At 44.3% G+C, this 27,162-nt stretch overlaps 2 protein-coding genes across 5 annotated transcripts in view; one reads left to right on the forward strand and one right to left on the reverse strand.

Moving 5' to 3' along the window:
* The window catches only part of oc90 (otoconin 90), a 433,801-nt gene that overhangs the window by 343,800 nt on the left and 62,839 nt on the right, over positions 1-27,162 (reverse strand). The gene's annotated exons all lie outside the window — the stretch shown is intronic.
* The window catches only part of efr3a (EFR3 homolog A (S. cerevisiae)), a 99,303-nt gene that overhangs the window by 37,511 nt on the left and 34,630 nt on the right, over positions 1-27,162 (forward strand). For all 4 annotated transcript variants that reach the window (XR_009673907.1, XM_061043587.1, XM_061043589.1 and 1 more), the window contains 5 exons: positions 3,193-3,269; positions 4,440-4,567; positions 6,642-6,792; positions 13,841-13,962; positions 17,681-17,830. Coding sequence is in view for 3 of the 4 variants with exons in the window: in XM_061043587.1 (XP_060899570.1) it covers positions 3,193-3,269; positions 4,440-4,567; positions 6,642-6,792; positions 13,841-13,962; positions 17,681-17,830 (628 nt within the window). In the remaining variant the exon portion in view is untranslated. The remainder of the gene's footprint in view (positions 1-3,192; positions 3,270-4,439; positions 4,568-6,641; positions 6,793-13,840; positions 13,963-17,680; positions 17,831-27,162) is intronic.

Here is a 27,162-nt window from a genome sequence, read left to right on the forward strand (position 1 = left end):
ATCATAATACAACACATGCATGGCTTCATGTTATGAAGCAAGCTTAGTTTACAAGATACTTATGCATAGATACAGATATACTGGCACACATATGATCCTAATTAATCGTTATCCATGTTAACCTTAAAGGAGCAGTATGTAACTATGACCCCTAGTGTTTAAAATGGGTACTGCAGTCTAAATTCTAAACATCATAGAGAGCTGTCTCCCCCCCCCTCCTCTCTAGAGTCCATGCTCACACAGGTCACCATGTGGTGGACTCTGAAGCTTCAGTGTTTATCCAGCTCTGCATGGGTCTGTAAACCTTTCTGTGTTCTAACCTCTCTCCATTTTTCAAAAAGCATCTCCAATATTGATCCTAGTTTGAGCACGTTTCTTCGCCTTAAAACCGTCTACCTTCTCTGGTCCAAACAAATCCAGAGCATTCAGGACCAGAATCTAAAGTTAGAAGGAGGACATACTGGCTGCTTGGTCGGTATTTACTCTGACATGATGAATCTTTGCTGACTAAAAATAACACGATGACTTATTGTTAAGACAAACAGTTGGATCACGTCCTGACTTCTCTTCATATTATTTAATTTTTCATTTAACATCCATACTTGGTCAGTTTCCTTGAAGTTAACTTCTTGTGTTGTTCTGTATGTTCGCTCTGCTTCATTAAACACATCTCGCTCTGCATTAAACCACTCAGCGGTGGGTCTCCAGACGCCTTTACCTGCAGGCGTTTTCCTCTGATCGCCACGTTCAGAGCTTCGTTTCATTAAACACGTCTGGTCACACTTCACGCTCACACCGCGGCCAGCTCCCCCGCAGCTCCGTGCCCTAATGTGGCAGATAATTGCAGGGTCCATAATGAACGCTTTCCTCTGTAAAGGTTGTCTTGGCGACGGGTCGGTGAAACGAGTCTTAATGAAGTTGATTAATGTGCAGACTCCCTCGGGGTGCACCTTCCAACAGAAACAAACTCCAGAGGTGTTAAGGTGACCTAACGTCGCCTGAGAGGGTGTTGGAGAGAGGTGACAGGTACCCTGGGAGTCGTGTAAAGAATCTGAGCAGAGGCTCCTGGGAAATGAAGTCTCTCGTGTTCCTTTGTAGTTGAGTTTCTCAGTCTGAGGAGGGAAAGGTGGCTCTAAAAAAGTACTGATGAAATGTAGATCTCTGTGATCTTCGTCTTTCTGTGTCGGCCTGTGTTGTCATTGAAAGTTCTTGTCCTTGTTTTTTTACCGTTGTTTGTGTTGCCCTGGGTGAAGTTTGGTTTCTAATGCTGGAAGGATTTCTTCATTGATCGTCTGTCAGAGGAGTGGAAGGCTGCCGTGACCTTTGAGTCACGGTGGTCCGCTGCTCCTCCACGCAGAGAAACATTGACATTTCAGCAAAGACGGTCAGGGCCGTTGATCAGGGACAAACATTCACAAATCTGAGCAAACCAAAGGAAGGAATGTACACTATGTCCACATCAGGATGGCAAATGATATGACTTCGGTCAAACTCTGCCGAATGTCCCCGCTTAACTTTGAGTCATCCTAACGACAGGCTGAGAGCTGGAGCTGAGGCGGGTTTTAAACCTCCTGACAAACCGTAACACAGCGCCCACCTGTCAATCAGGTCAGCTACACGCCTTATTGTGAATAACTCTTATCCTTCATCAAATCAAAACTGATGAGTCATCAAAACATTCACCCCCCGTACAGTGTGTGTCCATCGAGACATGAGCTAATCACACCTGTTTGGTTTTTTGAACCAGGCTGTAAACATGTTAATCTCTGCTGTAAAAACAGGCTTTTTAGAATGGGTGTGTATGTGACTTCCTGTGCTTCTGCTGCCAGCCTCTAGTGGACACTCAGGGAACTGCAGGATTTTTACACTTCAGCATCACAACCACATTAAGAAAGTCAGTCTGTGAACTGAACAGAACCAAATGTTTGTCCTGCCACAAAGTGTTAAGTTACCCCAAAGGGGGACTGGGAGACTTCCCCCGCAACCCTCCTGCCATGTTGATTTTTCAACACCGGAGGTTAAAATTACTTTTTTATTTCCTTTGTGTGTGTGCTAAAGTCATATCCAGAGTCTGAGGATAATTAGATTCAGCTCCTGGAGATCTGGTATAAGGCTGTTCAGATCACTTCATGCTGATATTTTGGGGGTCGTGAGGACATGATAACCAGCAAAGATGGGAGCACTAGTTAGCCTAGCGGTCATGACGCATGCCCCATGTACAGAGGCTGAAGCCCTCTTTTCAGTGGCTGTGGGTTCAAATCTGACTTCCACGCTTTGCTGCACGCCATCCCCCACTGTCTACCATCCCAATATTTCCTTTTCTCTTCAGATTTTGTCAAATGAAAGGCAAAAAATGTCCACTTTAGGCTGTGACTCACTGATTGGTAGTACCAGCCTTAAAGGAACGTTAATGTCAGTGAGCACAGCATTCAGACGCTCCTCGGTGGAGTCTGCAGGCTCCTGCTGGTCGACCGCTCGGCTGCTCTGTAATCGTTCCCGCTCTGACTTTAACTTATTCACCCCACACACACACACACCATCGAGCCCTGACTCATCACTTCTTATTGACTCAGACGCTGCTGTGTGTAATACTAATTCATGTCTGTCAATAGGAGGCGACCTCTCACACCGCCTATTGAATCCAGAGTAAGCCGGGATCATCTCAGACACTCAAAAAAGCTCCAGATGACTCAACGGAGGAGAGGAGGAATATGTCTTGCAGCCGATTGCATCACCAGTTCCTCTGGTGACTTTCATAACAGAGAAAGTTGTGATTAAGAGCTGCTCTGCTGGAGACAGCCAGAAATCCCTCAGACTCTCAATCCTGAGGCATGAAGCCGGCTTGCTGAAGGAGGAGAATGTGCTATATGTCTGTTTTTTTTAACCTGTAGCCTACAGGAAGTGTCGTATGCTGAATGGAATGACTGTGCTTTTATTCTGAAACTGGTAAAAGGGTTGTTGCATAAAATAGTCAAACGTGTTCAGAAGCTGCCTGATGGTGAGAGAAAAGTCTGAAAATCTGTGCATGAAAGAATCGATAGGTGTGCAAGTGTACAGTTTGTGCACGAGTAGGGGCTGTGAGTGCACGATGTGAAGGTGAACTCATGCTCTCACTGAATGACTGAGTGATCTGATGAAGTCTCAGGAGGAAACCATCTGTCCTAATAGTCACGTCTTTGTTGTTTGATGCAGGAGTTTGTGGCTGCTGTGGGCCGCTGAGGCCGAGGTACAAACGCCTGGTGGACAACATCTTCCCCGAGGACCCGAAAGTAAGTAACTCATCTTTCATTATATCCAAGAGTTAATAGATATATATAGTGTTTGTATGTTGATGGAGGAACTATTTGTGTATTTTATTTTCTGAGTTTAACATTTACGTTTTACAGATTTAGTCGACTGAAAGTTGACTTCTCCATCAGTAAAGTTTGAATTATGTTTTTTTTTTGTGTGCATTTTGGTATTTATGTTCTCACTGTGCGGGCAAAAGCAGCGCCAATTCATGACAACTGTTATCTCGAGACGCTTTACAAAAGAGCATATGGGATAATATGTGAAGTCACATTGAGTTTCGGCTTTGTGGAAGCACTGCAGGAGCTCCACACACACACACACACACACACAGCGCTGCGCTCCACCACTGGCTCAGCTGATCCTCTCTCTCCTCTGTAACGCCTCTGTTTCTAACTCTAACTTTCTAAGACGGTGCAGAGGGTGGAATCACTCTGCGACATTCAGATTGTAGGTGAAACGTCACAGGGGCGTAAATATCACGGTTCCTTTGAGACTCAGAGGAGTCACAGTTTTAGCCTTTAGCGGCGTGTTAACCCCGTGTTCTCCAGAGAGCTCAACTCAGATATAATCAGACGACCCCAGAGACACACGAGAGCTTCAGTCGTCTGATAAACCTGCTGATTAAATGTGACACGACCTCAATAACAGGACCATGACAACATATTATCACCTGTTAGGATTCCTTAACCTCTGTTAATTAAAACGTTAAATATGCACCTATTGGTCCAATACACAAGAGGGTTGTCTTATTAATTTATTTCTCGTAAATCTCTCACACATCCTCTAAATATTTCCCTCAAGAGCCTTCAGTGTAAGCAAACAGGGCGGTGGGGGGGGAACGGGAAACGCTCAAATGGTCGAGACCTTGTCAGATTAATTATCGCTCGCTGAGAGCCCAAGGAGCTGGAGACACTCGGGGGACAGACGGTCTTAAATTAACTCCCTCCTCTTTACGTACGACACCTGGAGGCAACACTTTTTATATGGACGACGATGAAGTTCAGAGTGTCCTTTAGAAGTTTACAAACATGCAACAAGTCTTAACGTATATTTTGACTTCTGTGGTTTGTTTTTAGAAGAAAAGGAACTCTCTCCACACACCTTTCTTTTAACCCTGTGAATCTGTCACGTCTGGTCGTGTCCCTCAGGATGGCCTCAGTAAATCAGACATGGAGAAGCTCACCTTCTACGCCGTGTCGGCTCCGGAGAAGCTGGACAGGATCGGAGCGTACCTGGCCGAGAGGCTGAGCAGAGACGTGGTGCGACATCGCTACGGGTAAGTCACACCTAACTTTGAACAACTTCAAAATGTGAAGATTATTTTTCTTGTGTTGAACTCTGCACTCCCTGAAAACAAAACTATCTGTTTAGATTTTATGAAGGGTAAGAGTCACCATGTATTCATGTGGGACAGACGAGTGTCCGAGATGGAAAATGCTCATGAACTCCTGCTCAAGTCGGAACAACAACTCGAAGCTCGGGAAAGAATTTGGTGCCCGACTTGACGTCACAAACTAACTAACGGTAACTTACCGTAAACAAACGGCATCATTAACTGGTGAATCCTCCTCCTCGATCCCCTGGAGACGAAGCACAGAGATCCCAGTGTAACAGAGTTAAATCAAGTTTAAAATCACACAGCGAAGGAGGCTCTCCTCAGAAAGGTCTTTACCACATTACAAATGTTGTTGCTTCACATTTCCCTGAACCGTTTTGAGCCTTCTGCTCCTCGAACGTAATTAAAACGAGTTGAGAGACAAAAGTATCCCTCATGTATTTTCTAAAAGGCAAAATTTGCAGCACCAAATCAATGCAGTGATTATAACGTCAGAAGTGGTGTTTAATTGGCTGTGACTTTAACTCCCCGAAGCCGACATTCAGAGAACAAACACATCCCTCTCTCGCTCTAGCTCTCGCTCCATCTGTAATCGTCCATGTGCTGTGACCAAACCATTTGGCATCGCTTTAAAAAAAACACTCCATCCACGACAGAGTGTCACGTCCGTATGCTCGTGTTTGTTATGTCACTCAAATCCCAAACCTGTCGTTAGATTTTGGCGAGGCTTGTTGCCTCCCAGATGGACCGAGCTGCCCGCATACGAGTGATGAGTCCATTCGAGCTGTAATACATTCATGCCATTAAATAAACATTACACACACACACTGTCCATTTGGTCCACAATAACAACCCGCATGAACAGTATTTCTGATGTTATAATCATCCAGAATAACTCTGCTCAGACTGCAGGCTGTAGATTTGAATCAGAAGAACAACAAAGAAGGTTTGAATTTGTCTGAACCGCTCAGTTTGTTTACATTTCAGAGGAATGTTGTCAGCAAGTACAGACAAAAATGCTTCTGCAAACTACAACCAATCAGAGCATCAATAGGCTGCTTGGCTACATAGCTGGTTCCAACATCCAATTCATAAGCCTCCATCCATTCGTCCATCCATCGATTTACGTCGGCTTATTGGAGGGCGGGTCGCGGTGGCAGCGAGTCGACTCAGACATCTTTCTCCCAAGCAACATTTTCCAGCTCCTCCTGGGGGATTCTAGACATAGAGGCCAGACATCCTCTGGAGGAGTCTCATTTCAGCCACTTGATCCATGATCTTATTCTCTGGGTCACTACCACAGCTCATGACCTCAGGTTAGGGTTGTAAGCCTCTACTGTAGTTCAACATGACATTAAGAAGTCAACTCTTGGCTAATGCTGATCCCATTCACACATATTCACAGGCCCCCGACAAAACAGCCGGAGCAACGTGGGGTTAAGTGTCTTGCCCAAGGACACATCGTACATGTTGGCTGCAGGAGCTGGCGATCGAACCCCTGACCTTCTGGTTGAGAGACGACCGACTCTACCAACTGAGCCACAGCGTCGATTTATTTTACAGCCAGCGAGATAGTGACATCCATTACAACATGAATATTACAAAACAGATGTAACAAGGAACAGTACAGTAAGAGAAGGAAAACTATTTATCAAAACATGATGAAAGTGCTCAAAGGTTCCACCAATCAAGGCATAGTAGAGAAAGAAATATAAAAAAAATACAGCCAATCAAAATCTCAAGTGAATAACCTCTTGAATTAAGCCCGGGTAAAAATGGTTTCAACAACAGTGGAACTGGAGCACTGAAGGCATTTCTTTTTACTGTCTTTAAAGAATTCATATCCCAAGAACAACTTCATTTTTAACACAACAAAAGTTTAAAACTCTGAACGTTCATTTTTGAGATATTTCCATGTGTCCTGGCAGAGTGCTGCATGCCTCAGATGTTAAAACACTTCCTATCTCAGAGCAGCTCAGGCCTCGATGATGATTCCCTCCCGTCCTCTGTGCAGGTACGTGGTGATCGCCATGGAGGCTCTGGACCAGCTGCTGATGGCCTGTCACTCTCAGAGCATCAAACCCTTCGTGGAGAGTTTCCTGCACATGGTGGCCAAGCTGCTGGAGTCCAGAGAACCAGACCTGCAGGTTCTGGGAACCAACTCGGTGAGACTAACTAACTGTTTATGAAATCTTTGTTTCCATCAGGTTACTGTTGTCAGGGACATTTTCAACTTGACTGGGATTTAAAGGAAAGCCACAATATTGAACTTCTTCTAAGCAGACATGCAGAGTAATAATGAACAACACACAAAAATGGACTTGAGCTTGTAGTTCTTTCCTAGTCTTCTCACGACTGAAAGCGCTTTTACACCGCAGGTCACACCTACACATTCACACACTGATGGTAGAGGTTGCTGAGTAAAGAGTCCATCAGTATTAACTCATCCATTCATACACCATTCAGGGAAATGAAACACCATAATAAACGACTTAAAGTGTGAGCAGCAATTGTCCTTTACTGGGGCTGCTGCCTGTTGCCTGCATTGTTGTGTTAGCATGCTAATGTTAGCGCTCTTTAGTTAGCTCGTAGCTTCACATTTCATGTAAACTGACACAGAATGAGCGTGATCTAAAAACTCTTACTAACATCCAAATAATCAGTGAGTATGTTCTTCTTCTTCTCTCTAGTTCTTGACTAAAACAGCTTTTATACACAAGGGGAGGAGCCGGCCGTCCCGTCCATGTAAACACGGCTCTGACAACAACACAGTCAGCGGGACTCGAGCTTCTCCCTCATTGTAGACAGTCATGACTCAGAGACACATTTACACAGGACAGACTTTATGATTTATTTATGTGGAACATGTCACACATGACAGAACTCACACAGATCTGCTGCTGCAACAGGTTTAAACATCCCTGAACTCTGTTTTTGTAGCTCGTTGTTTGAAATGTTGCCTCGAAATAAGACTATCAATCTTTTTTAATTTTGCTGTGAACACAAACTAAAATTAACATAAAGCTTCACTTCAAGCTGAACACACACACACACACACACACACCGAGCAGAACATTAAACACATTACTCAGCTGCAGCCCAGAGGTTGATGTCTCTGGTTTAATACCTCATTTAACTTTTACTCTGGCGGTGGAAATACCATGTCCTGTGACAGATTCTGATTATTATTAGCCTTTTATAAGCCGCCAGCAAATGTCAGACTCATTTTTCCCCCCCTCCTAAGTCTTTTGAAGGTGAACCCAAAGTTTTTTTCCCCCACTCTTCATGCCTCTTGTTCTGGGCCTGTTGTCCTTTCCATTGTTGGAGGTTCATCTGGGCAGGAAGCAGGAAACAGAGCCGCAGGTTTTAGACGTGAAAGCCTTTGCATTATTTATGTGTGGTATTTAGACTCTGATGAAGGCAGAGACAGGTAGGTGAGTCGGATGGGGAGTGGAGGGGGAGGGGGGCGTTGTCAACAGTGGCAAACGCCGCCTTTAGGAGCAAGCTGTGTTAATTATATGCCCCCTCATGATGCCGGCTACAAAGGCGAGACGCTGTGTTTAATGTCAGCGTTTTTGGTTTCACATCTCAGCCGTGGAAAAAAAGAAGCACCCGTGTTTGTTCCGTCAGGTAATTATCAGTTTAATGAGTTTGTTTGAGATGTCTGCAGAACAAGACGCAGCCCGACAAATGAGTGCAGCTTTTTTGGTTGAAAGACTGTTTGAAAGCAGCCGAGCCTCAGCGGTGACCCGTTAGCTCCAAACATCACACATTGTGTGTGTGTGCCGGAGAGTAGATTGAACTAAATCATCCTGATCGACAACATCACAGGCGAAAACAACAACAACAAAAAACAAAAACATGTCAGAGCTCCATCAATACGTCTTTCTTTATTTCTCAGCAAACTTGACAAAGAGAAGGTCTGGAACATCCTCCAAGTTATTTCAAGAGATGTAACATGAGTAAACACTTGGCAACAGTAGAAAGAAAAAAAAAAACCTCGGGGAGAACCAGACTCATGGGAAACTGAGGTTTGCTGCACTTTGATTGGCTGATGGGCGCACTCTCACTAGGCAAGCCTTACCGTGCATAAGCACCCTTCACCCCTTAAGTCCAGTTCGTTTGACGAGTGTGAGTGCTCCAGTCTGTGCTCAAACTCGATGCACTTCCTTGGCCCTGGCACGCTTTGAAGAGGTTTACTTCAGCACGGTGCAGTTCATACACGAGCACAAGCACGGGTACACAATGTGGACAGCCTTTATCATAAGTAGAGAGGGTGCCTGACACCTGGACCCTGACTGATGCAGGATTCCAAAAGACAGGGACCAGGCTCTACCTCCCATACTACGTTCAGAGACTTGAGGGACCTCGAGCAGGCCTGCATTCTGGTCTCTGTGGAACTGGAATCATGGAAAAGCTTCAGTTCATGCAACTAAAATGTGTCTAATTGAAGTTGAGTCCATTTAGTAATGGTTCAGTCACAGAGTTCAACATTCTGTTTCATGTATTTTAAAATAACGCTCCAGAGGACTAAGCTCGATCTTTATTCTCCCTCTTCTCATATTTTATTTCCTGAGGTGTTTACCTTTTTATTCAATATAAATCAAATGAGTTTAAATCAGTTTAAGACTTAAAGAGTATCAAACTGTTATTGTTAAGTAAAGATGTTTTAAGCCTCAAGCCAACGGGCTTCATGAACGGCCACCTGGTCTCACAGTTGGTGTTAGAGTCCCTTTAAAGAGTGTATCATTAGTTTCTTTAACTATTCAGACTGATGTTTCAAGCCGTGATATTTAAGCCCCTGTGATGTTTCACCTTCAATCTGAATGTTGCTGAGGCGTAACAGGGGGGCGAAGTGATCCACCCTCTGTAGCTTCTTCAGAGATAGTAACAGAGGCGTTACAGAGGAGAGACAGGATCAGCTGAGCCAGCAGGGGAGCACAGCGCTGTGTGTGTGTGTGCATGTCTGACTGTGTGTGTATGTGGAGCTTCTGCAACGCCGAAATGCAACTTGAATCTCACAGGCTGTGGCTCCGATTCTACGCTGTCTCAGAATCAAATTGAAGATACAAAGACGTGATGAGGGCGGAGCTTAGTTACGCTTTAGCGAAAACAAGAAGTCTGAAAATGGCTTTGGATTGAAAACTAACTCAACACAAAATCACATTAAAATGTGGATAACAACTTTTAAGATGTTCCGCTAATTAATAACCATTCTGTTAACCAATCATATAAAAGGTTTTCAAATCAGTGGGATAAAAACATGCATGATTTTTCACTTGAAATGCCTTTAAATCTACCCGTCCCCTGTCTTCCCTTTGCCTGCTGCGCCCAGCGTGTGTCACTCCCGTCCATGTGGCCGAATCCATCAGCCAGCTCTCTTTGTCACAAGAAATTGGCAGACTGCGACGGCTTGAAGTGTCTCTTCCTGCGCTCCATCTCAATAGAAGAGACACTCATCAGTCTGCACTCGGGCAAATGAAGCCACTGAGTCAGACACACCGGGGAGTTTAGACGTCAGCTATTTATAGTCTGCGGAGCCAGATGTGCCACACACACACACACACACACACACACACAAACACAGCGGACATTCTGATAAGGAAATGTGCGTCTCTGTTCACTGGTTCAATCTTCCTGCTTCCATGTGTCAGTCGTGGACTTTGTGAACAAAAAGGGAGTCTCTAATCTGAGTAAGCTCTATCAGTTCTTCCCCGTCTCTCCTTCTTTAGATTCCGTCTGTTTCTTCATTTCGGCCTCAGTCGACCTTCTATACTTGTGATTTAGCTCAACAGTTAGTGCGCAGATGGCCTCTGAAGACTTGGCTCCTCTTCTAACAGAGGAACCTTCATCAGTCCACTTCAAAGTCTTTGTTTTTTCTCTCTGTTTGAATCCTTTCATGTGCAGCTCAGACCTTAATAAAAAATCAGACACCCAGCGATTGCCCAAAATAATTTGTTTAATGTCTCGAGGTGCCTTTAAGTGAGTCAATACTTTCCCTCTAACATGTGGTTAGTGCATTTTAAAGGTCACATATCCTCCTCCTCTTCTTCAGTGTAAATAAGTCTCAGAGCTCCTCAAAACATGTGTGTGAAGTTTCTTGTTCTAAATCCACTCTGATCCTGTATTTGATCATGTCTATAAACCCCTCTATTTCAGCCCTGCTCAGAACAGGCTGTTTCTGTCTGTACCTTTAAATATGTAAATGAGCTGTGTCTGACCACGCCCCCTCTCTGGAAGGGTTTGGGTGTACTCAGTCTTTCTCTCTCCATGTCCTATTGTTTACGGTGAGAAGGCAGACTCAGAGGGCAGAACAAACACCTAGCTGTGGGAGTGTCACCCACCTGGGGGAGGGGCTACTGCCCTTTGTGATGTCATGAAGGGAAAATCTCCAAACGGCCTGTTTGAGCACACATTTTCTGAAAAAGTGGAGCAGGCAGAAGACGGAGAGGATGGATTTTTCTCATGATTGGGGGGTTTGTAGACAGACTAGAGACACATGTTAGAGTTAGAGGAACATGGAGAAGTGTATTTTACAGAATATGTGACCCTTTAACACACTCTTTCTTGTGTATGGACATCATATAGGGGCTGAGTGTGATATGTGACTATGGATGAAAATGCTTTGATTTTGTCCATATTGAATAGACATATTAAAGGTAGAGCTTTAATCATACGGGACAGACTTAGATGTACTTCAGCTCTCTGTACCAGTCACAGCTGTAGAGAAGACTTTTCCTCTTCGTTCAGCACAAACAACAACTGAAGGGGAAACAAAGTCCCAGTCTGACAGTTAAGAGGCCGAGGAGGTCTTCATCATCATTACCTGAGTCAGGACTCAGGTGGCAGCAGCCCTTTATGACTGTCTGCAACCAAAGACATCAACACTTTACTGCGATGAACTGCAGAGGCCAGGATTTATCATGTTTCCTTCAAAACTGCAGCTCCTGACAAACTCTCACCCACTGACAATTGGAAAATCAAACATGTAGATTAAGTGCTCATATAGGTGTACGTAATCCTAAATGCTCTGTGAAATCAAGATAATTGCTAAGTAAGACTTCTTAAATTACTCGAGGCTGCAGTGTCCAACTTCTTTGCTGGAGTCAGCAGCAGTCTGCGTCCTCCCCCTCAGACTGTGATGCTGCATACTCACCAGCAGGGTCATCAGTAAACCAGCAACCCAGGGCAACCAACAAACTACCAATGAGACAAACTACTACGTCATTCCTAAAAATCAAAGCAAGAAATTGGGTCATAAATCTAATCCACAAACCTTTGAACTTTGATCTTTTACTAAGAATACTTTGAATTTCCCTCGGGATCAGTAAAGTATCTATCTATCTATCTATCTATCTATCTATCTATCTATCTATCTATCGCATCTGTGTTGTATGCTTGGATTTTACTAACATTGGAACAGCTTTTAATCAACATGAAGATCTTCCCCTTCCCTCGTTTTTAGACCCAATCTCGTTTTTATTCACCTTTGAAGGCATGCTTGTCTTTGTGCGAGCTTGTATTTAATTTAATTTCATGATTCGATTCTGCAATTCTTTTAAATTATCTTGTGTACCTCAGTTTCAAGCAGCAGCCTCCAGATGTTCAAAAAAACAGTTTCTCGAGTGTCCACTTGGGGCCGGCTGCTAAAGCGAAGGCATCCCCATTTTGGTCTCATGTCAAAATGCCCACTTTAGAAATTAAAAAATCAGAAATTAACTTGTTTACAGCGTGGTTCAAAAATAAATTGGGTATCAAAAGCTCGTGTCTGTATTGGTACACCCAGTACAGTGGTAAAACATTTTTTTACGACTCCATTTTAAAAACATGAAGGCTATAGAGAAATGCATGCATAATTAGGGGCGCGGCTAAAATAAGAAAGATAAGAAAGGTGGGCATGTTATATATGTTTGGCAGGAGGCTTGAGGTCCGCCTCAGCTCCACCTTTTTTACCTGCTGCTAGATTGACCTAACGTTATGTTGAGATTTCAACATTTCAAATATGGCGACCACCATCGTTGGGCTTCAACACTCCACATTACAAACCAATGAGAGTACGTCCATGTTTTATACAGACTATGGTTTGTTTATATCTGATCGTTCCTTTTTTTTGTATGAAGCAGTTTGTTCAGACTGGTATTATTATTCTATATATACTATGAAGAATACCTTCATTTGACTCCGCTTGAAGTGTGCACCATCAGTTACATGCTAAAGCACTGTGAGTCTGAAGCCTTGGTTTGGTCGTCTGATTCCGGAGTATGTTTGAAAAGCTGATGGGAAGCCACTTCCCTGCACGCCTACCTCCTCCCCGTCGGAGCCATTGCCCCTGGGAGAGGTTAGACACTAAATGGGAGGAAATTACCAGGTAGAGCGGCGAGGTTTCGCTCACCAATGTCAAACTGTACAGAGGCAATTTGTTACAGTGGACAATGATAGGGTAGTGAGGAGCACTCCTCGAGCACAGCTGACTGTGAGGAGGCCTCTCCAGAGGACACTCTGCACGCCATTTGGAGGGAAGAAATTACAGGCTGGACAAAAGTGGGTGGCTCTCTTGATGTCATCATCGCCGTCATTTCCAGTTCATGTCCATGCACAGACGTGACGTCTTTTTACTCTCTGAAGTGTGCTGTATGTCATTGCAGATGTCTGCTAATTATGAATCTGGTTTTGGTGAAAATTAGCAGCTTCACGGCTGTTATTAGTTCTGATTGGAGGTATTTGAACTCCCGTTGACGATGTCAGAGGTGGATTAAGGACGCTTTTCCTTTTCTGGCAGGGAAGCGAGCTGGATACTAATCATGTTGTATCGTTTTGAGGTTATCTGGCGTAATGTTCTCCCCTCCCTCGTATCTTTAATCCATATTTATCCGTGTTTTAAATAGTATTTATTTATGGTTACATCCCTTAAAGAATCTTTGTCTCTTTGTACATTTCTCTCATTGGCTGTTCTGCGAATACAAATGTTAACATCCAGATTTCAAATCCTAAATATCCAACATGTTCTGGATCTGTTGAACCTTTATATTACTAAATAATGTAAAGTATAATCTAATCTACTCTAAAAATACAGACTGAGCATCAATACAGAACACGTTCCTCAACAGGTTTCTCCAACGATTTCCAAGATGGATGAATCGAAACAAAACGGTTAAATCCCGAAGACGCATGTGCTAATAGATATGTTCCTCTGTGTTTCTGTCCTCTTTGTAGTTTGTGAAGTTTGCCAACATTGAGGAGGACACGCCGTCCTACCACCGCCGCTACGACTTCTTTGTGTCCCAGTTCAGCGCCATGTGCCACTCTACTCATGAAGATCCTGAAACCAGAACCAGGTAAGACCACTTTATTCACCCACAAAACACACAGTGGAGTGTGTGGACTGAACTCGACTGTTCCAAATAATTCTACTTCCTGTTTAAGGCCGCCATTGTTGTCTTCCAGTTAACAACATATAAATTAATTCTTAAAGGTTTCATGTGACATGTTAAACTTTTACAACAAAACTGACACTTTATTTCAGTCACTCTTTGGCTCCCTGGAGGGTAAAATAATATCTTCTTGATCATTTCTGAAACCGTTGATTGGCTCCTTTTCTTTGTGAAATTGAGCTTCAGTGAGAGAAATCAGCTCCTTATAGTCCGTCTGTCCACTGGTGTATCTTTTTGTTTTCATTATAAAGAAGATAGTTTTCCATGTGGCCCCACGTCTCCATCTTTCAGAGACGATCTAATTCAGTGATGGATTACACAAACATCACATCCAGCATGGGGGGGAGGGGCTGTCACCCGATCCCCACCAGCACAGGTCTCCTGAATACAGAATTAACCACATCTCGTCCTGATCCATATTTCATGGCCTTCTCCTCCCACTGAGACCTCACGGCTCATTAACGCCACCACAGGAGAGCGCCGCCGCCTCACCGGGCGGATTGAGATACGAGCGTTTGAAAGACGTATCGATGATGAAATGAAGAGAACTGCCCGGCTTAAATTAACTTGAAATGATTTGCAGAGAAGTGGGCCAACGTGCCTGTGATGCCTTCTTCTTCCTTATTGTCTCATGGAGAATGTGAACGTAGCGTCCAGAGGCAGAACGGCAGACGCACAATCGCACATGAAACACATGTCACGAGTCAAACATACCGCATGGAGTTTAGAACCACTTATGAGGAGTCTAATACTGAGGCATCGTCACGTCCTGAAACCAATCTGATCGCTCAAATCGTTTTGTCAAGATCACAAGAAATCAACTCGTCATCAGAGGAAAATGGAGTCAAATAAAATACATGTAGGCATGTTCTCTAAGGGCTTCTGAGTAAACCAACCCTCAAGGACTTCATTATTTTTACAGCTGATTCCAAGACAGAGAAGCTGCATATTAATGTTCCACTAAGATACAACTTAAAGGTTCAATATGTCAAATTTTAATAGAATTCTATATGAAAATGTAAAAATGGACTAAACCGATGTTGAGTTCTTACACCACCTCTAATATTTCCAACAGTTATCAAAGCCAGAAAAATTCTTAATTTCGAGTTGTAACGGCACGTCTCTTGTTGCGGTGGCCGCCATGACGGACGTGACATGTTTATCGTTGCCGTGGAAACATCGGATGTTACGTCAAAGTGGCTGCATAAGGAAGCGTGAGCTGCTGCTGAAAGCTGTCGTCCTGTTCCTGTTTGTGCTGCTGTGATAAAAAACATCATGTAGATTAAACTCTGATACATCAGCTCGTCTGTAAACATATTCTCTTCCTCAGGTCGGTTTCACCCGGTCGTCATGACTACGGTCAACAGATAGTTTGTTTTCATCAGGGGGTTGGGAGTAGCAGAAGAATCACTCCCATGATTCCCCGCCAGCCTCGACGTCATCTATTGTTATTGTTTTGATTGAGAGCCCCCTGGTGGTGGAGTTTACAAACTGTAAGATTAATTTTGCAGCTAATTCCAAAAACAAGAAGCTGCGTACCAACTTAAGGAACATTGACCAGGTTGATTCGACTGATAATATCCAATGAGGGTGCAGGACACATAACAAATGTGATAAAGCAGGTGAATTTTAAAGGAGACTTTATTAACAGAAGAAAAAAGCACAAAAAGCTTTAGGGCAGAAAGTAAGTGAGGAGATTCCTTCTTCCACCACGTCCACTCATCGTGCATGCAAAGTAATTTCAAACCTGGAGGTGTTTGTTTTTTTTAATAAAAGAGAAATGAGAGTGTTCAGGGAGCCAGACATCAGGTAAACATCATTGTCCTCCTTTTGAGGACACAGAGACTCTCTGCCTGCCAGCCGCATTCTCAGGCTGGTTAAAAATAGCTCAGTGACGGCGGCGGCGGAGGTGGTGGCAGTGAAGCTCAGGCGATGACACCGTATTATACTTAACAAGACTCCTCTCCCCCCATCTTGGTTTTCATATTGCATATATATGCAACATATGTTGTTGTTGTTGTTTGTGAAGAAACCTGAAGAGGAGACACAGATTCTCAAAGACGTTCTGTTCTATCTCTGAACTCATCGGCTTTTATCTGATGACCGTTTAGCCTCCGGGAGCGGTGGTCGACTTTTCAGGGCGTTGCTTATTGTCCTGCGCTCTGCTCCGCTTCAGAAATGGATCCTGTTGGTGGTGAGGCTGCGGGCCGTTGGATGGAGCAAAACCAAGGTGCAGATGGATTGTGACGCACATGGATGCCGTTTGGTTTTGGGGGGTGAGGACGTGACTTCAGATCCTACTCGCACTACTTAAGGGATGTGTGGATAGTGAGATCTTTTGTATAGGATGTTAGATTAGATGCCAATCATATGGAGAAACATGGTCTGCAAAGAAGGCCCTGCAGCCTACCCACATGTAGACTTCAGATTTCTTCTTTAACTTTGCTGCTCGCTATTGTTAGCAGTTTTGGATGATGCACAGTTGGGCAGAAGCTATCCAACAGGTTTGAAGAAGGAGTAAAAAAAAAGTGTTTAGATAGATCATTGTTTTGACTTCCCATTGATTTAATTGTTCAACCAACTGATCCAGATGGGTGGTTCGTTACACCCCTAGTTTAAAGTGATGAGCAAACTGAGCAGTGAGAATGGAGTTGGTGTTGGAGATGCTGAGTGGTTCTGATTCCTTTAGGTCAGATTGTATTCGCCTCTTTTGTCTGCATGAGAGGTGGGAAAAAAACAGCTTGTATGATAATAGAGATTCTTATCTTCTGAGATTTTAATTCGATTCATAACTTCCCAAAAACTTTTTTTTGGCTAATCAGTCACTCCCTGCTAAGCTAAGCTAATGCTGGCTCTTTAACTCAGTAGAATGAAAAATGGGGCAGCAAGAAATTCAGGCAGTCTCACAGATGACTGGAGTAGATCCTGAAGTATGTACTAATTCAAAAATAGACTTTGAATCATGATTAGTTTTGTATCGAAAATAGATTCAGAATCGAATCGTGACACGACAAATCAAATTGACACTCAAAGATTCCCAGCCCGAGTCTGCACCGACTGTTTTCCTGCAAACAGTCAAAGTCAGCTGGACCGGCAGAGGGAGGATACAACTGGTACTACAGTTGGAGAAAAGAACACTTTGGAAAGGTTGTAGAAGCAGGACGAGGAGACAGTGTTCATACTGACCAGAGACAGGAAATCAACCGTGTGTGTGTGTGTGTGTGTGTGTGTGTGTGTGTGTGTGTGTGTGTGTGTGTGTGTGTGTGTGTGTGTGTGTGTGTGTGTGTGTGTGTGTGTGTGTGTGTGTGTGTGTGTGTGTGTGTGTGTGTGTGTGTGTGTGTGTGTGTGTGTGTGTGTGTGTGTGTGTGTGTGTGTGTGTGTGTGTGTGTGTGTGTGTGTGTGTGTGTGTGTGTGTGTGTGTGTGTGTGTGTGTGTGTGTGTGTGTGTGTGTGTGTGTGTGTGTGTGTGTGTGTGTGTGTGTGTGTGTGTGTGTGTGTGTGTGTGTGTGTGTGTGTGTGTGTGTGTGTGTGTGTGTGTGTGTGTGTGTGTGTGTGTGTGTGTGTGTGTGTGTGTGTGTGTGTGTGTGTGTGTGTGTGTGTGTGTGTGTGTGTGTGTGTGTCAGGATCCGTGTGGCGGGCATCAAAGGTCTGCAGGGCGTGGTGAGGAAGACGGTGAACGATGAGCTGCAGGCCATCATCTGGGAGCCTCAGCACATGGACAAGCTCATCCCCTCCATGCTGTTCAACATGCAGGACAGTGAAGACCTGGACAGGTACTGAACAGACACACACACAGACAGACAGACACACAGACAGACACACACACAGACACACACACACACACAGACAGACACACACACACACACACACACACACAGACAGACACACACACACACACAGACAGACAGACACACACACCACACACACACACAGACAGACACACACACACATACCACAGACAGACAGACACACACACACACACACACACAGACAGACACACACACACACATACCACAGACACACACACACAGACAGACACACACACACACACATACCACAGACACACACAGACACACACACACAGACAGACAGACACACACACATACCACACACACACACACACACACACAGACACAGACACAGACACACACACACACACAGACACACACACACACACAGACACACACACAGACACACACACACAGACACACACACACAGACACACACACACACACACACACACACACAGACACACACACACACACACACACACACACAGACACACACACACACACACACACAGACACACACACACACACACACACACACACATACCACACACACACCCCCACACCAGTGTTTGGAAGTCAAGTGACAGCAAATATTTGCTTTGTGTTGTTGGAGCTTTTCCTGTCTGGAGGTGACCTTATTGATGAGACACACCTGTACACACACAAAGTCCCAAGTTTTTGTACCGCTCCGCTGCTAAATGTGCCTCTGATTTCCCAGAATGCACCTGTGATCATGACTACAACAAATCCAGGTGTACAGATAACTGCTTTTAATGTCATGTGGTCGGGCTGTAGAAAGATATTACGGGTCTATTGCAAGATATGATTCTCTCTAGTTCCAGTTTGTGATTTAATAAAATGAAAACGTTTTAACGCTCCTAATTTTCCATGTGTGTTTTGAAAGAGGTTCAAGGACATTCTGCCACCATCAGTGTGAAAATTCAAGCAGCTCGGCTTTGTTTGCTGGCTCGTCAGGTGATCACCAGATTTATTTATTTTTATTCTAAAGAGACGGAGCATACCATTCAACATTTCTGTAAATATACCAGAGTTAGTCGAGTTCCATCTGTAGAATTTGTTCCCTAAAAAGAACAAAATAAAACCAGAAAGAGGAAAAAAAAAAACAATTAGGATCTCTTCCTCAGGTCGGTTTCGCCCAGTCGTCTTGACTACGGTCAACTCGGAGGTCGTATTCATCGGGGTGGGGTTGGCAGCAGCATGGAGTATCACTCCCTTGATTCCCCGCAAGCCTCGACGTCATGTTTTGTTATCGTTTTGATAGAGAGCCCCCTGGTGGTGGATTCTATGGGTTCAAATCAAACCTCAGCCCTTTACCACATGTCCTCCCCCACTCTCTCCACCCAACATGTCCTCTCTCTCTTCAGCTGTCCTCGCAAATAAAAACACAAAAATCGCCCAAAAACAACTTTAAAAACACTGAAAAAAAAACTTAACAGAAAACAAATTCTGGTTAACTTGAAACTTGTTACAAAGTGTTGAAATGTTTGAAATCTCTTGCAAATCGTCCCCAGCCGTGTATGAAGTGTAAGTTTGATGCACAGTAGGAGGCTTCCAGCAGACGATGGTTGCATGGTATCCTAGCAACGGCAGCCCCAGGTTGTCAGTCAACTGTTGCCATGAGGAATGTTTTGAAGAGGCTCCGAGCTCCGAGGTTTTTATCAGAGTGATTAAAGAGTCATTAAAGATACTGGAGGTTAAAACGCAGACACACTGGACAAACATGAGACGTGTCAAACCGCCTGTTCTCGTTTCTCCCTTTGACCTTGGTTCCTTTTTGAACACTCGCTGCCTTCACTGAGAAGCTTCAGGATATAAAGTAAACCCTGCTGGAGGATCTGCTGTAAGTCGCTCAGGATTGGAGCGTCGGCTGAAGGAATACAAACACCATCCCGGGACTTAAAGCCTCTCCGCTCTTCCCCCTGCAACACCTCAGACCTCATTATACCCGTTCAATCCTCAAACCCAGAACCTGTAGTCCGCGTGGAGGAGGGAATCCTGCTGATGTATCACTCTGATGAGTTTTTCCTCCCTCTCCTGGGAGCCAGAAAAGCTGCTCTGCCTTCCACCGCCGTTTGAAGATTTATGGCAAAGATCAACAGGAAGCTTAGCGCTCTGCTCACCTTTACGCCTCCTGTTTATTCTTCATTTTTAACCTCTTCCTCTTCTTCTTCATCCCCTACTTCCCTCTCCTCTCTTCCCTCCTTGTTCCCTCTCCTCTCTCTGTGAATTCATACCAAACTTGTGTCTGTGTCTTGAGAACAGGAGATGCTTTCATCATTCAAGTTTAGGAAATGTTAAAAATAATTGCTTCAACAAAAAGTTTCACAAAGCGATAAATCCCCTCGTCTCACCTCAGGGCCAAAGAAGAAACCTTCGGACAGTCGTCCCCTGTTGAATGTGGAAATGAAATCCAATTTAGTTCTCTCTTTGATAAAACATAAAACCCTTTTTTTGGAGGTTTTCATCGAAACATCAGCCTTCAAGTGTGGATGTCAAAATCATGTTGGAGAAGGAAGTTAGATTTTTAGAAGGAAAGGTTAACTGGGTTGCTGGTGGCGTAGTGGACCATGTGTGGAGGTTCTGGTTCTCCGGCCGGGCGGCCCGGGTTCTGGTCTGACCTGTGTCCACTGTCCTGTCTCTACAGAGAAGGAATGGAAAGACAAAAGGTAGATCTTTAAAGTAGTTAAGATGGCTGCAGGAGCTGGGGTTCGAACCCCCGACCTTCCGGTACAGATGCTTTTCTTGATCTCCTCAGAATCTCTGGAGTTTCATATCAACCTTGTACACATGGAGGGTTTGTCTGATTTATCATCCCTCTGTTTTATCTTTGGAAGTTAAGAAAAGAAAGAGAAGAAGAAGAAGAAGAGCTCAAACAGTGAACAGAGAGCGGTTTGTGCGTTGTCTCGTGTCGTACGTCTCTGATGGTTTCAGAAAGTCTCCATCAGGTGCTGACTGATCTTTTAAAGAAGATTGATTTCATCCTCCTCACTCTCTCTTCTTTTCTTTACCTTCTCCATCTTTACCATCTTCACCTCGATCTCTTTCATCCTCATCACCCCTCCTTTCTTCCTCTCTCTCCGCTTCTCTTCCGTCTCTTTCAGGTGGTTTCCATGTGAACTAAATGCTATTTTTGGATCCTGTATTTTCTTTTCTTTTTTGTATCCTTCCTTGTGTCTTCCTTCTTCTTTTATTTTTTATTTTTCTCCACGGTGTCTAAAGTACAGAACGTACAGATGTGTCTAGTCTATCACATGTGGAGGAATGAAGGGGGGGGCGGTGATCTGATCTGACCGGGCTACGTCTCCTTGTCATTATTTGGACATTAACAGGAGGCTTTTCTTAAACCCAGGCTGTAATGCTTCAAGATGTTCTCTTTCATTATTCATTCAAACAGGATGTTACTAGATTTTATAATCGAGGCTCGAGTCCTGAGACAGTTTTTTTTAAAAGTGTTGAGAACGTCTTTCAGGACGTCAACATGTGGGAAGATAAATAATGAAAGTGGGATGAAGTCATCAGTCAAACCTGAAGCATCTTCTTCAAACACTTCACACCCTAACCCTCATCTACTTTTAAAAAGACAGAGACTCTGATCCTCCTGCAGCAGGTATCGTCTAATCCGAACCGCTCACTCTCACAGTGCTTCATCTGTTTTCTGTCATGCTCTCTTCTTCCTCTGGTCAGATCTTTATACAAACAAACATTATGTTAACCATTTCACAAAAGACTTTGCACGGCAGGCCTCTCTTCTATAAAAATATATCACTGTGCACATCAAAGAAATCACCTTGTGAACAACCTTCACCCACTGTGGACATCATTAGCACATGAAAAAGACAATCCAGCTTTTTAAAGTGTGCCAGCGTCTCTCTGTAGTCAACATGATCTGAATAAGTTCAAGCCGGCTCGACCGTGTGAGCCCGACAGAGTCTGCGTCCTAACAGTCTGTCCCTCAGCAAGAAAAAAAGCTTCAAACACACGACCACCAGAACGCTCAAACCTGATGAAGGATAACCGGTGTGATCCCTCACACTGAGTCTGTTTTTTTTTTCCGTCTGAAACTGCCGGGCGTTAAAAACAGAAACACGGATGTGGATCTGAGAGGTCTACAGGTGATAGCTGCAGGCACACCTGTCTGCATTGATCGATTCAGCACAGCATTTAGTTGCAGTTACAACTCTGTCCACCAGGGGGCGCCATTTAGGTCACATGACCTTCTCTTTGTGTCTGAACCCGGCACCGGGCAGGAGAAAGGATACCTGCCTCGACTGAATTATTTTTCTTTCTGACCATTTGACACAAAACCTTATTCTTATGGAACAAGCTTCCCAACTCGCTCCTGAAATACAGACCACCAACGTTCACCTGCAGACCGAGCCGACCAGGAAGTGCGCTGACCATTGAAGCCAATTTAACATAGTGGCCAAAGCTGGTATTGCAGCTGATGCCACACATGATGTCATTAGGCCCAAAGAGACTTTTTCACATTTTACATTGGTAAAGACACATCTATAAATCAGCTGAGGTGCATCAACTTCCAATTAGAAAACTTACAAGTTGTAAATTTCAATTAAAGCTGAAGTCAGCGATATTGTCGTTGACTTTATGAACGCAGATCAGAGCCAGGGGACTGTGACTCTTAAGAGTGCATGCTCTATGGGGCACATTAGGGCGGGAGATTTGGGTACTTTCACATGCAGAAGTCCAACTTCTTGTGGTTCATGCCCCACTGATCAGCTCCGCCTCCAACGCTGTCTCCATGTCTATCACACATCCATGCTGCAGAGTCTCCATGGTTACAAACGTTTTTTTTTATTAGAAGCAAAGATGTGAAAGTCTCATCTTTGGTGGTCTAAACCTCCAACCATCGTGTTCAGCTTATCTCTCTCTCTAATCGTTTGATTCCCTCTCTCTCCTCCTGCTCCCAAAGGTGCAATCTACACCTCTAATCTTCCTCAATTTAAATGGAAATACAGCCTTCAAGTAATCCATTTATAATTACAGCACACATATTCCTCCAGCTGTGGTGCGTCCGTCACCTCCGAGATCATCTCCGCGTTAATGGCAACATCTCGGCCTTCTTCTACCCGTCTCGCTGCGACTTAATGAGCAGATCCTTCTGTCAGATCTGAGGCTGAGGTGTGGCCTTTACGGGAGGAGAGGAAGGAAGTGTGAGGTGGGCGAGAAAAGGAAAGGAGAAGTCGTTATATATTCAAATCTGACTTCACCTCTCGAGTATAAAGCGAGAGCTGTATTAGTGAGTCTGAGCATGGCAGACCTCTCTTCTATATTCTCACAACACAAATCTGAAAACCATGTGACAACAGATTCATCATGGACATCCTTTCATTTCAACATTTTAATCGCAGAGTTCCTTTTTTCCTTCTGCGCTTTTCAGTAGAGATTTGGGCATTTAGTCGACTAAACTGTTAATCTCCACCACCCTCGCTGGTCGGCACCAGTGCCATGTGAAGTGTCATGCTCTACCGTGCAGCCGCCCGCCACTAGCTGAGGCCGAGCTCTGGTTAATGGGCCTGCTTCCCCGGCTCTACTACCCAGATGTAAACGAGCACAGTGAAGGGATATCGTCCGAGACTGGATATATCATCCCTCCAATGAACTCTGGGTCGACCCCGGGGTCTCCTCCAGTTGGGCGTGCTCGGAAAACCTCCAAAGGAAGGAGTCCAGGAGGCGTTCTAATCAGATGCCCAAACCACCACAACCGGCTCCTTTCAATGCGCAGGAGTAGCGGCTCTATATGATCTTATTCTTTCAGTTTCTACCCATAGCTTATCGGAAGATTTCAGTTTTCAGTGGATCATTTGAGTCTTGACTTTGGAAGGACCAGAAGACCCCGTGTGAAGATTTAAGGTCATGAGAGGGGTCAGTCTTTCTGCGAGGGCATGACCCAGACAAGCTTTCAAAGTGATCGGCCAAATCTTAAAAATCACTTCTGAAGATGTTTTCACATGCACACTGTCCTGAAAAGATCGAGATAACTTCAGGATTGTGTCTGTGAAAACGGCTTCAGAAGTGATCGGACTCGCTGCGGAAATAATACGAGTCAGGAGTCTGGGAGTGAAGAATTTGGCTCTTTGCGTTCAGCTCCTCCTGGAAATATCAGGAGTTTTTCAGGAGTTTTCTGCAGGTGTGAAAGCACTAGAAGAGTGTGAGGGAGCCAGTTGGAGGAAAGCGAGCATAGAAGTGATGTGATGTCATCTGTTACTTTGAACCAGCCTGCCGATGCTGTGCTGTTGAGAGATGTAGACCTGTGTGAAGTCTTCCCAGGAGCGTTTAATCTGCTGTCCGAGTGACATCCTGAAGGAAATCACTGAAAATCGTCCGCAGCCAAAAAAACAAGAGACGAAAAGATTTCTGTTTTATCCAAATGCATCTCGCCCCAATCACGTGAAGAAAAGAGTCCGAACTGCTCAGAAATCATCCTGATGGTCCGCTGTAATCACGCGGCGTACATCACATTGTCACGCCAGGTTCACACATCACACACGGCTTCATGCAGACGGGTCTCCAGCTTCATTTAGAAGCAGCTGAAGAGGTGGATTATTATCTAAATCAAACACCCTGAGGTTGTTTATGTGCATCTCTTCCACATGTTTACCACCGCTGATGGAAACTCAACAACACGATGTGGATTGCAGTCAAACAACAGAAACAACTTTTCTTTTTCATTTGATTTCCAGTTCCAAACTAACGTCGAGCATAAACTACATGTGGTCAAATTGTTCATCTTTATTTGTTAGGATCCCCGTCAGCTGTCCACATTCAAACACATAAACACAAATGTATCTACAGTCCACACCGGGCTTCTCCAACATGTAGCTCGTGGGCAGGTTTTTTTCTTTTTTGCAACTTTGTGTTTATTGGGCAATCCAAACGTTCATTTCTTACATCATTATTCTTTTTTTTTATATATATAATGTTATACAAAACAATAATAGAATGCAGAAGAAGAAAACAAAATGGTTATAATATCTTAGTTTGCCCAATTTTTTTTGTAATAGAGAAAAATAAAGCAACAAAAAACAATCATAAAACACACATAAAAAATAAATATAAAAAACACACACACACACCCAAAACAAAAACGTGACACACACATCACCAATGACATAACCATGATTTAATTTCAGTTTTTGCAACCACAATAATGTTTCCATACATCCCCTATTCAGTATATGTTTTAATAAATTAAGATATCACCACATTTTCCCTTGCCAACCTGTATCTAAACATCCTCCATCACGTGTTGCCATGGAAACCATCTGTCAAGGAATTTTGCATTTTGCAGTCTTATTTAAAAAATGATCTTTTCCATTATGTAAATTCCTTTGACAACTCATTTCCAAGACTCGTCTCTCTTAAGCCAGTTCAATGTTATTGCCTTCTTGGCTGCTACGAGAAGTAATATGTAATGAATAAATCTTATTTCTGCTTTTCATTGTTTCTGGGACAGCCCCGAGGATGGCCAGTAGAGGGACCCTTGGTAGGTGGAGGTTAAATATTCCGTCAAGAGAATCAAAAATCTGTCTGGAGAGGACAGTACCAAAATATATGAGCAAAGTTAGCAGATTCTTCTCCACAATTCCTCCAACATAAACTTGATTGACTGGAGTCTATTTTTGAAAGGATGAAAGGGTGTTCTGAGAAATCTGTTCGGCTATAGGTTGACCGACTGTGTTAAAAAAAATCTGACGACAGTTAATGCACCACTTCCCACTATTCATATATTTGGCCCTTAAAAACAAGTCGTGATGTTTTCTTGGACCTTGATGTGAATTTAAGATTATTGATAAGAATTTACTTATTGCAATTTCACACACATACAAACAGTAGCTTTATCAGCTGATGTGTGCTGTGTGAATAAATGAAAGCGATTTGAAGCAAGTTGCTCTCAGATGAAGAAAGGTTGGAGACCCCTGGTCCACACAGACCATCACAGATAGAAGAGGGTATTTCAAATATAGTTTACCCTCCCAGTGAGGCGTGTAGCTGACCTGATTGACAGGTGGGCGTGGTGTAACGGTTTGTCAGGAGGATTAAAACCCGCCTCAGCTCCAGCTCTCAGCCTGTCGTTAGGTTGACTGAAAGTTAGACTGAGACAGCATTTCCAGCATGGAGACCGCCATTGATGGGACTCCAGCGCCCCCTGCAGGAACAGACGGGGGACGCCACTCAGGCTTCAAACATTCATATTTACAGTCTCTGATTTCGATATATATCTGTAATTCACTTTGGTGACCTCTTATTGTGGGACAATCCAAATACCTCTGGATGAGTCACATCGCTGTGGAAAATGGGAAAACCGCCACATGTGGTCATGGCGTCCCCCTTCGTCCCACGCTCAAACCAAGAGCTTAAAGACGCCTTCTTTTTGAAGAGCTGCAGAATGAGTGCAGTGCTGTGTCGTCATCCTGTAAGAGGCTGGTGGACAGACTGACCCCCGTCCTCGACATCAGTGCAGTCCAGCAGCGTCCTGTCAAACACCGTGTCCATCAGCAGAGTCCGGTTCCTCGGCTTGTCAGTAAAACAAACGGTCAGACGTCATAACCTCTCAGGAGGAAGAAACCTTTTTTGTTGTTCTGCTGACTGTTTTTTTTTTTTCTCTTCCACAAACACAATCTGCTGCGGATAATGTCGTTTCCCCAAAAACCACAGTGGTCACTGTTCCCGTGGCGGCGTGTTGTCGGCTTCCTAATCGAGCCTCGGCGGACCCGGTGGGAAGCTGTGGTCAAGGGCGTTTGATTCTGTTAATTGCTTCTCGGGGAGGGCGGACGTGGGCGGCGTGCAGAAACGAGACGTGGGGGGTTTGGAGATACGACGCTTGTTTTTACAATTACATGTTCAACAGTGTGGGCACACACGCACACGCACGCACACGCACACACACACACACACGCACACGCACACGCACACACACACACGCACACACGCACGCACACGCACACGCACACACACACACACACACGCTGTGTTTAAAGGCTGGCACCTTGAAAACCACTTTGACCTTCAACCGTTTCCCCCGCTTCCCTTCATCGGGGGGCGTCACATTTCTCATCTTCTCTGCACCTTTGTTACTTTGAGTCTCTCCAGAGCTCACAGCCTGACCGATCATGTGACTTTCTCTCCATTACAATAATTCATCACTCTTCTTTATTTCCCTCCTTGTGACCTAAAGTAGAGACATGATGGGGATGGAGACGGATGTAATAAAGACTCTTCCAGGTGATGGACGAGGTTGCGGTCCATGGTCGGCGTTTAAACCAAAAAGCCAC

Source organism: Labrus mixtus, chromosome 8, assembly GCF_963584025.1.
Source record: "Labrus mixtus chromosome 8, fLabMix1.1, whole genome shotgun sequence".
Lineage (NCBI taxonomy): Eukaryota > Metazoa > Chordata > Actinopteri > Labriformes > Labridae > Labrus > Labrus mixtus.